We start from the raw sequence: 13,471 nt of genomic DNA on the forward strand, positions 1-13,471 counted from the left end.
CACAAAGAATAACATATCTCCGAGTATGGAAGTTAAACCATCTCAATTTTTGTGTGACTTTGGATATTAATTCTTAAGTGTTTATGTAACAACTTTATACATAGTCGGAAATATATAGTACGTAGTATTACCAATCAAAAGCTTTATGGCGATTTTTTTTTAAAATGTGTAAAAAAAGGATAATGCAAGAAACAGTTGTTTTAGTTTTCAAATAATAAGACTGTAATACAAAATAGAGTGGAAAGAATCATATTTACCTCCTCCGGTTCATATATACCATTTAAAGGAGCAGCCATATAATAATTTTTTTCACAAATCAGCAATCGAATTTTTTTTTAATTATCTGATGTTCGGAACTACTAGTCCAACTAATCCAAATTTATGTTAGGTAAGACTCATTTTAAAAGGAAGCGCTCCCCATCAAGAATTTCTTCATTTCTATAGCTCGAATTCAAAACCTCTAGGTATACATGAAGACAGTGGCGGATGCACAGCCAACCGAGGGTGTTCACCCGAACACCCTCGGCAAAAAATTACAGTGTATATATAGGGTAAATTTTCTGTATTTATGTGCATATATTAACTTTCGAACACCCTCGGCAAAAAATTACAGTGTATATTTAGCTTTCTTTTTTTTCCGAACACCCTGGATGAAAATCCTGGATCCGCCCCTGCATGAAGAGATCTTATATGTCCGAGCTCATCCTGGGTGGTAGCAATGGAAATCTACTATTCTATCTGAATTTATGTAGCATACTTCTTTTTTGGTCTACTCAAAGAAGAATATCACATTTTTATATTTAAAAAATAATTAATTTTAAAATTTTAATTTATTCTTAATAAGGTTAGTTTTAGTCACACAAATGGCTATAGCTTATAAATTTCAAATCCTCCATGTCCAGTCAATTATTGTCACATAAATTGAAACGAAAGGCGTAATCAGGAAAGAAAGAAATGTCGCAAATTTAATTCCGTAATTTATCCTTCATTAAAGTATTTTAATTATCCTTTATGTATTCTAAGGATATTAGTTGGAGATTTTTCCAAAGTGAGAAAGAAGAGAAGCTGCAAAAATTGGCAGACAAATGACAATGACAAATAACAAAGCTAATTGAAGACAGTGAAACAAGATCAAGTGGTATATCCTAAGTTTGAACCCTGTAACGGAGACCAATTGATTGTGATTATTCATCTACTTTTCCCACTCATAAAACTATGTTTCCATTGTATAAGACTTACATGATGTTTACTCGATTTAATTTGTCAATTCATTAGTCATGTCACTTTAACGTTTTTGAAAAGTGGTGTGCTAATGAATAGTGGAGAGAAAAACAAAAAGAAGTTATGGCCATTTATGAGATCTTTATCGTTTAGATATAGCCAAAAATTGCAATCGTTAGATTACAAACTATAATATGAAAGTCAATATGAGTATCAACCATAGTAGCATCGATACTTGTCTCTATTCAAGTCTTTAATTACAAATATCTGCTATATTAATGGCCTAACTAATTCAAATTCGTGTTGTATAAGGCTCATTTAAGATGAAAGTGTTTCTTATACGAAATTTCTTCATCTAGAACTTGAACTCAAGACCTATGATATTTCTTTTGAAGGTGGTCTATTTAATTTCTTCCTTTTTTATATAACACTAAATATGTAACACAATTTTATGTGGTTAAAACAATAAGGACAATTTTAGTTATTGTTTTAAGGAACTACTCATATATTGATCCTTTAAATTTTGAGTACTGGTCCTCTAAGTTGTGCATAAAGTCAACAAACCCAATATTTTAAAGGCAAAATTACAGTACCATCAAAATTTAATTGACATGAGTACAACAGTTGATAGATGGCCTATGCCAATTGGTGTTATTTGGATGAGTTGCATTTCATTTTCCTTTCGTTAGTTTATCAGTCAGACCAAATCCTTCTCCCTAAAAATTCCAGAACAGAAAGCAAAAGTTTTTTGGAGATTGACTTTTTTCTCTTCTTCTTCTCTGTCTAATTAGAAGTCTTTTGCAGATCGACCTTTTTTTTTCTTTTCTTCTCGGTCTAATTAGCTTGTCTCTTATTATCACAAGTACAACAGTATATAGAACACGATATAAAAGTCTTTTGAAGATTAACCTTTTTTTTCTCCTTTCCGGTCTAATTAGTCTAGCTCTCATTATTGATCGTTTAGTTGTCCAATTTGTTCAGCTTAGCAAAATCGGGATACTCTATGTTTGACAATAAACAGTAAAAGTATGAACTTAAATTAGCCAAAAAAGAAAAAACAAGACAAATACTTTTGGTTCAACCTTGAAAACGTGAACATATTATATTGAAAATCAAACGACCCCAACTATAAAGAGAAAATGAAAGAAATAAAAGAAAAAAGAAGTGAAAAGAGAAACAAAAAAGTCATTATCAACTAGGCTTCTAATTCAAGAAAAGCACACATCAACACACGTGTTGGAGATAATTGTGAGCGCATTATTTGGTTCATATAATCATTTTGTTTCTTGTTTTAATCAAAATCCATGGCAGTATCATATCTAATGGAGTGATCAATATGATTCTCTCTTTTTGCAAGAAATTTACTTATCTCCACCACTTTCCTTTTTTAAATTATAATAACTCCTTCACAATTTAGAGTCTTCTGGTTTCCTCGTCCCCTTTTAAACAAGTTATTAGTGATTTTCTTTATTATATTTGGACGTGTTAGTTTACAATTCTCTTGTTGGTGAGAGGAGAGCGAAGTGGTAATTACTAGAAGACTCTAGTTTAGGTATTTGTTCTTGTAAATTTATTTTTCTAGGAGGAAGAAGTGGACAGATAGCCGATCTTGACTATTTTATATTTATATTCGTTTAAATTATATTTATAATGCGCAAAAAATTAAAAGTTCATCCATTTAAATGACTTCATATATGCAGGGGCGGAGCTAGGCATAGCCAAGGGGTTCATCCGAACCCCCTTCGACAAAAAATTATACTATTTATACATGGTCAAAATTATTTTTTATGTGTATTTAGTAGACGTTGAACCCCCTTCAACTTCTTCGTGTGTTCACTTTTACATATTTTGAACCCCCTTAATGAAAATCCTGATTTCATCACTGCATATATGGAGTGTGAAGTTTCATATGGCTGAACTTCAAGCACACATGACTGAAATCAGTAATTTTTGCCTGAATTCCATTCACATATGGCAGAAGTTCAGTCATTTTTGCTTTAAGTTCAGACATTTATACCTGAAGGTTATAAACCATGACTGACTTCAGCCATATAAAGTGAGTGAGCGTGCAAAAAGTTTAATAATTGAGTTCAAGTTAAATAGGTCCTAGACGCCACTAGAATTATATTGGGTATGATGTAGTACAAGTTAAATAGAGATGTCTAAATAGAATGCCCGTAAAAAAATAAAGTATTTTCTTTCCCATATTCTTTTTTCCTGTTTGGTATGAGAAAATAAAAACTTTTACATTTGGCATTGAGGTTACCCGAGAACAGACCATGTGAAAAATGTGATGACAAGAATTAGGTGAACGTACAATTTACAAACGTGAGGAGAAGTATAGTAGTTCTTTTGTTCACTTTTATTTGTCCACGAATTTTCTTGCATTTCTTAAGAAATAACAAATAAAGTGCATAATTTATCATAATATCCTTATTAATTAGTGTATAATCTTAATAGATTTGAAATGAATAATTAATGTTAAGGGTAAAACAAGAAAAATAAAATATTTTTCTCTCAAAATGCGAAAGTGGACAAATAAAAGTGAAAATTATTTTTGCAATAGTGGACAAGTAGAAGTGAACGGAAGGAATATATCTTGTTTTAATAAAGATGGACCAATCCAAAATATCTTTCAAAACTTTTGAAAGACTAATTGTACAAAACTAAATCTGAATGCTACCTTTAACTTCGGGTGAACGATGAGATTAAGTGATTTTAGTTCCTAATATAACCAATCAATGATTAAGCAAATCTAAAATTAGAGGGGAAAAAAAAAAAAGGAAGCACTATTAACTTGACTTGATACCTCTTTTTTGTGTTTTGTTTTAGCTAATGTCTCATGTCTCCAAAATAGCATGTATCTTTTCATCGTGGTAAGTTGGTAACCATCCCAGTGATAAAACTTACGATAATTAACTTAAATAGTCGCTCGATTATAAAAAAAAAAAAAGGCAGCCTAACGTCAAATGTGTAACTTTCCCAGAGAAAAATAAGGCAAAAAGGAAAATTTTCACCTACATAATCAAGATGTCAGGATAAGGTAAAGCAAGAAAACTACCTAGATTAGGCAAAACGCACTTAACGAATGTCTTTCCTAGATTTACTTCATTGGTGAAAAAGTCCAACTCTATCTTATAGAGATTATTACTACATGAAGAAGTACAACTCAGTAAAAAAAAAAAAAAAATCTAAAGTAAAGTAATAAGTAAGATCATAAAATTCTTCAAAGAAAAGAGAGTACAAAAGTTTACTTCATTATCTTTCACTTCAAGAAAACTAGAAACATAATCTATACATAGTTCACACCTCCACCTCCAAATCTTTGTTTCCCCCCATTTCCTGATACTAGTACATAAACAAACCAAAATACATAATTATACCCATTTCTCCCTCCAAAATCATCATAAGAAAAGCAAAAACTAACCTCTTATGTCTTCATAAGAACTTATCATCATATAATATTACATATATTTATAACTCCCAAGTTTTGAACGCAAAATTCAACCCTCAGCATAGCAGATATTCGGTGAAATAGTTGAAACGCATAAATTGGTGGCATACACCCGATAAAATAGTCGAGATGCATGAGCTGGTCTGTACGCCACCGTTATGAACTGAAAAGTATTTAAACTCTAAGCAAATAAAGGCTAAGTTCAGGACCACCATGACCATCAGGATTCATCATGTAAAATGCTTCAGAATCTTTAGACCCAACAACTCTTTCAAATTTAGCCCTCATATACATTAATTCACCTTCTGAGCCAATTCCATCTCCATCACTTGGCAAAACTCCAGCCCCCATTGTAACAGGCCCAATTGAGTTCAAAATCTTCCATTCATCAGGTCCACATTCCCTTTTCATTGCATAGCCACATTTCCTCCCATTACAATATGTCCTCCAAACTGGCTCTTCTAGCAATTTCACAGGTTTTTTCCCAGTCCTCTTATCTGATTCCAATGCAATTCTAACCAACCCTGAAGCCATTTCTCTAACCAAATGGCTTGTAGGAGTGGCCATTTCTACAAAAAATGCAGGGCCCAATTTAGGATCTTCTTGAAATGCAAAATGAACATGTCCCCTTCTGTACCCAAATAAAGTACCAACCACTTTAGTCCCGAGGCCAATTTGGGTTCGGCTCTTACCAAATGTAAGAGCCGAACGAAGCTTAGAAACTGTCGAACGCGACAGTTTCTTGCTTCTTGGTGCATTCGCTGTCGGACCTGACAACGAATGCACACTGAAGTACTCTTCTTCGCCTCTTAGCGAAGAAGAGTGGTAATCAGTCAAGTACACTTCATCATCATAGTCTTCATCTTCAACTTTTTTCTTGAAGTTAAAGTATCTTCTTGAAAATGAGAAAGACTCATGAGGGTTCTTAGCCATTATGGCTCTCATAGTTTGAAATTTGAAGTAAACAAAAGACTAAGAGAAGTTGAGGAAGTTAGGAAAATATGAAGAATTGTTTTTGACTCTTATGTTATGGGGTACTAATATTGTGGTTTTTATGGGGTTTGAAAGTGAAGTTTTTATTTTTATTTTCAAGATTTTGGAATCAATTTGTTGGACTTTGGAAATGAAGGATTATTAGCAGAGAGAATCCTGACAAAAGAAGGTGAGCAGCCCTACCTAATTGTATCAAGAAAAAATGGAGCACAGAGATCAAGAAGAGAAAGGACAGAAAACTACTGTAAAAGAGAATGTGAAATTGGGAAAGATAAATAGTGGTAGTGGAATGTAAAGACTGAGAGGGACAAAGGATTTATCAGACAAAAAGATCAATATTATCTTTTTGTTTTTGTGTTTATTATCAATCAATAAGATCTTTTTGCTATATTATTTTAGCCACAATAATTTATAGGATAAATTCATATGACTATTTAGGTCAAATTTAATAATTTATGCTTACGTAATGTCATTTCTATTTTTTCTTCACAAAGTTTATTTTAATTTAAAATTGTACAATAGAGGTTATGGTGATTTTTATATAAGTGTGGTTCAATTTGAATCAAATTGATGTGGCAATTTAGAGCCCGTTTGGATTGGCTTATAAGTTGGCTTATAAGCTATTCGGCTTTTTGAGTGTTTGGGTTGTGAGACTTAAAGTCATTTTTGTGCTTAAAATAAGCTCAAAAAAATAATTGGACCCGTTTAACTTAGTTTATCAAAAAGCGAACTTATAAAGTGAAAGCGACTTATAAGCGAAAAAAATAAGTTGGACTACCCAACTTATTTTTTTTCGACTTATAAGCTATAAACGAACTTTAAGTTATAAGCCAATCCAAACGGGCTCTTAGTAACTCTCTTTTATTATAGGGTAACTATTATTAGTGAGTGGTGGTCGTATTCAGGTTTGTTTGCACGCATCTCGATCATTTATTTGTTACTTTTATATTCTATTTTTATATTTTATTCCCAAACCCTACCATGTGGGAATACATTTGGTATGTTGTTGTATTCATCTCAAATTATTTATCGTGGTTACTAAATATAATTGTTTCAAATTATTTATCACTTTTAGAAATTTAAGACATAATTAATTATTTTTTATCCATTTTACCCGTTGTTATTAATGGAGATGATACATAAATAGAGTAAACATTTAATGGAGAGAAATTATAATACAGACATAACTAAGAGTAAAGTAGGTCAAACGTACCCCTCCTAATGAATATTTCTTAAGGAGCGTGTAAACATAAAAAGCGACAAATAATTTGAGACAGAGGAAATACCTTTATCAGTATAAGAGCTAGATAACCTTGTCTATCAATACTAAGACGGATTAAAAAATAAAAATAAAAATTAGCACCTAAAGTTTTCCTCTACTGAAATTCTGATCTTGTCTCTTATAGTGTTTTCACACTTTATCGATGGTTAAATCACACCTTATGGGATTGTTTTGATTCAAAACAAGGTTAGTTTAGGTTTATAAATCCTTCTATACGAGAAAAATAATATTAAGATTTTGGTATAAAATTTATATTAATACCAATAACCAAACTGTGGATAAATAAAATCCCAAATTTAGTACCGGGATTAGTATCCTAATCCTGGTAATTAGACGGCCCTAAGTTATTATAAGGTTAAAAAAAAAAAAAAAGTTCCACATCAGCCTCGAATCTATTGCAATCGCGGTCATCTATTTTCACTTAGAGCCCGTTTGGATTGGCTTATAAGTTGCCTATAAGCTGTTTTCAATTTTTTTGAGTGTTTGGTTGGCCAGCTTAAAGCCATTTTGTGCTTAAAATAAGTCCAAAAAATTAATTGAGCCCATTTGGCTTAGCTTATCTAAATCAGCTTATAAGCTGTTTTTTTTAAGCCCATCCAAACAGGCTCTTAATCTCGTCTGATAAATTATGAGTGACAAAACTCATGAACTACCGAACATGAGAAACGCATGAATTTTTCTAACCTATTTTTATGGGAAACCTCATTATCAAACATGTGAGCATCATTAAGGAATGTTAAATGAGAATATTCACAAAAAAAGAGTGTTTTGCTATTTTTTACATAGGTTGATTGTGCCTTCTCATCAATTGAATTAGAATTCAAGTTCTAAACATAGAAGATATAAAAACAATACTGTATAAATATTTATAAGGTATTGTAAGTCGTATGTAACAATCAATTGGTAATCTGAAGAAAAAAAATGAAAACTCATTAGCTATGTCATGTTAAACTACATTGATGTTTGAATTTAAATTACTCGATAAAACTGATAATGTAATAGTTTTTAACGTCATCGGTGCCTTTAATCTGCTATAACAGATTACTAACTATTTATTCTACGTTTTCAATCAATGTTTTTATTAAATTTACCTGTAATATATTTGAGGTGACCTGTTTATATCAAATTTTTCTTTACACTTGTCAATACATAGAACATAAATTTATTAATTAAAGTTAATCTCAATTAGTAAATCTTAATTGGCACGGAATCAGACTGTGAATTTAACCTCTTGTAATAATATATAGGGTATGACTAAGTAAAATAGAATAAATGTTGCCTGATGGTTTAATATTTCACACGTAACGAGAACTTAGTGCATCGAGCTATACTAATTCTTTCACTTGTTTAGTGTGTGTGCGTGGGTTTTGGTGGGGGGGGGGGGGGGGGGGGGGCCAGAATGTAAGGAGAAATTGGCTGAATGTTAGACTACAGTATGCGACATTTGCATTGAAAACAACTTGTAATGACAGGTGAGGCCAAAACCAAACCACACCCACTAGAGACTTTTGCAATTCAAGATTCAGTAAATCAGTGGCTGTCTAATTAGACCTAAAATAGAGAAAAGGAAAACTCAATATGCACACAAATCTATGAAGTATATAGGCAGGGGCGGAGGGAGGAAGGGCCAAGGGGATTCATCCGAATCTCCTTCGGTAAAAAATTACATTGTTTATATATTGTTAAAATTAATTTTTATGTATATATATAGGCATTGAACACTTAAAAAACTGCTTTGTGTGTTTATTTTTTATATTTTGAGCACTTAGTGAAATCACTGCATTTCATGGCTGTATATAGGACCATTTAGCTACCATTGTGTTCTGTATTTTCCTTTGCTTTTATCAGAGTTGGCTTAGATTATTTGAATCTGATATTATGTATGTACTGTGTACTATAGATGTAGCAGTAGGCGAGTATATAGGACCATTTAGCCACCATTGTGTTCTGTATTTTCCTTTGCTTTTATCTGAGTTGGCTTAGATTATTTGAATCTGATATTATGTATGTACTGTGTACTATATATATATATATATATATATATATATATATATATAGCAGTAGGCGTGGTTTAGGCACTGGTTCCACTGGACTTTTGGAGCCATAGTATAGTACTCCACTCTACATGGAATTGGAACATAATTGACTACTCCAAACAAAACAAAAAAATCACCGACAGATAAATTCTGTTGCTAAATAACAAAATTCATATTAATGATGGATTACAGAATAAAATATATTTGCTACGAGCTAATATTAATGACAAATTTCGTAGCTAGTTCAATTTTTTTTTTTTTTTTGGATCCAACACACCATTCTGCCCTATGCGAGATCTCCTATGGTAAGTTACAATTGTAATACTACATAGTTACTTATAATTACTTCAACTTAAAATAAGAATAGAAGGTAATAGATCGGTCGTAAATTATGAGTGTGTAATTGACTCTTCGGAAATTTAGAAGACCACTCAGGTATTTTTCAAAAAAATAATCTTATAAAGATTTTTTGTATTTATTTACCGATCTCTTGTGTTACTATATTGTATTGATTTCCGGTGAAAACGACCATTTAACTAAAATAACATACATTGGGCCGTAAAATATTCTCCCTCTGCAACTACTTTAACTCTCAAGGAGCTCTTCAATTTTTATTTTTTTTTCAATTTCTACTTTGGGATTATTCCTTGATTTGTGACTCTTTATATAAACCATACTGATCCTTTCTACTCCCTCCGTCCCATAATAAGTGTTATCTTACCCAAATTTTTTTCCATAGTAAGTGTCATCTTAGGAAATCAAGATATAAATTGACTAGTTTTTTCAATTCTATCTTTAAACAATAAAATAACATCTAAACGATGATTGGAAAAGCCACATAGTAACTTGGTATTGTTGGATTCCCAATGTCAAAAAGTTTATTTCTTGTGCATGCTCTAATCAAAAGTAAAAATATGTAATTTATTTTTATTATATAGGATAATTTGGTAAACTTTACATTGCATTATTAGTTTCTTAATATGCGCATTTTTGGCTAAGGTGATACTTATTATGAAACGGAAGGAGTATATCATTTCAACTTAATCATGTCTTTTTAGTGTTTTCACACGGCAGACTCAAATTTTTAAAATAACTCGGGCTTCAATGCTTTTAATTTAGGTCGCCAAACAACATAAGGATGTGTGTTTTGGACACTTTTATCCAACCACAAAATTATTTGTTTATAAATTCAACTTTAATATTTAATACTTATAAGCTACTTACTTAAGTTCAGTTAATCCAAAGCAGCTCCAAATAATAATATGATCACCTTAAAAAGTACTCTCTCTATTCCATAATAAGTGATTTTTTAGGCTCATGCACACCCCTTACAAAATTATTCACTCCTAGAAAATTAGAAGTGTTTTTACTAACTTACACTTAATTAAGTTTTATTACTTTTTAGAAAAAAAAAAAGATAGTTAATGAATCTTGACCATTTAAATAAGGATAATTTTGAAAGAATCAACCCAAAATCTTCTTGAAATTTTAAAATACCATTTATTTTGAAAAAAATTAAAAAATCTAAAAAATTATTTATTATGAAATGTAAGAAATATCTTGTCATGTCAATCAGAATGACCTTATTGAGTGTGAAACAGCCACATATATGATGAAAAAGCAGCCACGTATATAACATGTTAATTACCCATTAATTAGAGGAAACAATAGTGTCAGCAATGTTCTCAAAAAGAAGAAAAAAGAAGCTAACAATGTCAAAAAGTGTAGTGATCATGGGTCATGACTGTTAAACATTGAGCCAATAAAATCTTGGAAACGGCTTATCATTAGAGATTATGGTAGACAGTTCATAATGGTTAACCCAAGTCTACCATTTTGTTGAAAACTTGAAAATTATATCATATGCTTAAAAAGTCAATAAGATTCTTGAAATTTTTTCGTCTACCAACTGAGTGTTCACATGCACCACATGTGAGGTAGCCAGTAAATAAAAATATCTAGGGTCAAGCTTTGTTGACATTCTGGGTACACCACTAATCTATCAACAAGTGATTACTGATTATAACGTTATTTTTTATAACAATCATGGTCGGGATCAATTTATGTGTACCTCAATTGATATCGCGGAATATCTGATTTTCTTACCAATCACCAGCATAAATAATGACATAGGCAAAATCATGATTGGAACTTTATGGGTTCTAAAATTTTAGAATAACTGAGTTTTACATTTAGTTTTTACACATATTTAGTGAATTACTTAATACAAATATACAATTTGACATAAAGCTCGACCAAACCCATATGTTGGCTTCTAGCTCTGCATCTTGTACCGTGTAACTCTATCTATCAAAATTTGGACATATAAAATGAAGTCACCTAGTAATTTTAAAAATAATTCTTTTTATTTTTAGGGGAAGAGGGGTCTGATTATGGTACCTAAATGTCACGGACCAACTAATTTTCATCTACAACCAACAACTAGGAGGATCAAAGACAGAAGTATTATGTTGAATAAGCTAGAGATGTCAAAATCAAGACCTAAAACCAAACAGCTTAAATCCAATAAAAAATCTTGAAGCAACCCTTTAGTTAGGTGATGAGTAAGCATGGATGCTTTATATGGAGGGTTAAGAATTAATATGAAGATTATTTTTAAAAGATAGCGTGTTTAAGATATAACAACTTCTTAAATGTTACTATTTTTAAAAGATAGTGTGTTTAAGCTATAACTACTTCTTAAATGTTACTCCCTCCATTCCATAATAAGTGATTTTTAGGCTTTTTAATTTTTTTTTAAAATAAGTGGTGCTTTAGAGTTTCGAGAATACTTTGAGCAGATTCTTTCAAAATTGCCCTTATTTAAATAATCAAGAGTCATTAATTACCTTTTCTTTCTTTTAGGCATTTAATTATGTAAGCACAATTTGATTAGAGGCAAGTTAGTAAAAACACTCCTAATTTTCTAGGAGTGAGCAATTTCTTAAGGGGTTTGCATGAGCTAAAGGAACTGTTTATTATGGAACAGAGGGAGTATTAACCTACTAGTCTCTCCTTGCTGATCTACAAACTTAAATTTCTAATTGACGAGTTGCTTAAAAGTTTTGACTTCTAATAAATATTTTGTTTAGTTGAAAATGGAAAGTCGGGTTGATGTTCCATTTTTTAAAAATTGTGCAAATATAATCTTTTTAAGAAATTACCTTTCTAAATAGCGTTGGATATGGAAATGTTGTTCATATATCTCTCAATATTACCGACAAACAATAGATTGTCGTCTAACATTAACCTACAAAATTTGAGATTGTTATTTAATATTTTTTCATAAAATTTTCAGCTTACTCAAAAGGAATGTTTAAATCATGGTCTAAGAATTCATAAATTACAAAAGAAATAATTAAAAAAAGAAAAAGAAAAAAAGAAGAAGATCATTTATTAACTGGTGAAAATTTCTGATGGAAAGACTTGTCCTCCTTTAGAGTGATTTGGGACACTTATGAGAAACAATATCAGTTTTCCAGAATATAATTGGACTTAGCCCAAACAGAAAATTAGGAAAAAGCTGAAATAAAAAAATATAGCTAGTGATTCTAAATTTTGCTCCGTTCTCCAATTTTTAGATGGGGAAATGACACTAACGCGAGTAATCACCTTTGCACTCTAAGGGCTCGTTTGGTACGAGGGATAAGGATAAATTATCCCGGGATATATTCAAGATGGGCTTATCCCACATTTGGTTGAGATAAAATCACAGTATAACTAATCCTAGGATTATAGTATTATTTTATTCCTGTGGGAAGATGAAATAACTAATCCTGGGATAACTAATCCCAGGATTATCCTGGGATAACTTGTTTCCAACCAAACGACCCCTAAGATAAATAAATAAAAATATTTATTTTCATGAACTTTTAGATTAACGATTCCTTAGGAATCCAACATGACGCATGGTGTCCCAAAAGTGTCCGGTTTGAACTTTTGTGCCCGCTTAACAAATCTTTAAGAAATGACTTTAACTTGAAAAACTTTTTAGGAAGAACTTTTGTTGCGTAATTATAAGTTCTAACTTTTGCGTATAAGACAGAACTTATTGGTCAATTGAGATTTATGTCCACAACTTATGCTCGATAGACAACAAAAACTTTGCCGAGCGAATTTTCTAAAGTAAGGGCCATCTTAAAAAAAAAAAAATGATTAAGCGGAGCCAAAAAATTAAGACCACCCGTTGGGAAGGCCATTTGTGAACTTAGTCGTGGACTCATGTCACGACTTAGGCCTAACTATCAACGTGTCGTCCATTTTAGCCCAGACTCCTCTGAGCTACTTCAAGGCTTTTGGGCCTCACAGATCTGTTAGCTTGAGCTTTTTTTTTTTTTTTTTTTTAAAAAAAAAAACAAAGATGTCTAGTACTAGAATCTTGAACTTGCGTTATGTGACCCCTAACTTTTCCTGCTTATTTCAATGTGAAATTTATCTAAAGAAAGTTTCATAATGAATCCCTTTCGAGCTCAATAAGTTGTTACA

General features: G+C 31.4%; 1 protein-coding gene across 1 annotated transcript; it reads right to left on the reverse strand.

Moving 5' to 3' along the window:
• Positions 1 to 4,456: 4,456 nt before the first annotated feature.
• On the reverse strand, positions 4,457 to 5,953 carry LOC132067730 (protein MIZU-KUSSEI 1). Its single transcript, XM_059461033.1, has one exon. The coding sequence runs from the start codon at positions 5,618 to 5,620 to the stop codon at positions 4,850 to 4,852; it is 771 nt and encodes a 256-aa protein (XP_059317016.1). The 5' UTR covers positions 5,621 to 5,953; the 3' UTR covers positions 4,457 to 4,849.
• Between the last annotated feature and the right edge of the window lie 7,518 nt (positions 5,954 to 13,471).

This window comes from Lycium ferocissimum, chromosome 8 (genome assembly GCF_029784015.1).
Source record: "Lycium ferocissimum isolate CSIRO_LF1 chromosome 8, AGI_CSIRO_Lferr_CH_V1, whole genome shotgun sequence".
Taxonomy (NCBI): Eukaryota; Viridiplantae; Streptophyta; class Magnoliopsida; order Solanales; family Solanaceae; genus Lycium; species Lycium ferocissimum.

Excerpts from the sequence above, each read along its gene's own strand:
- LOC132067730 (XM_059461033.1), bottom strand. The coding sequence starts at position 5,620 with ATGAGAGCCATAATGGCTAAGAACCCTCATGAGTCTTTCTCATTTTCA.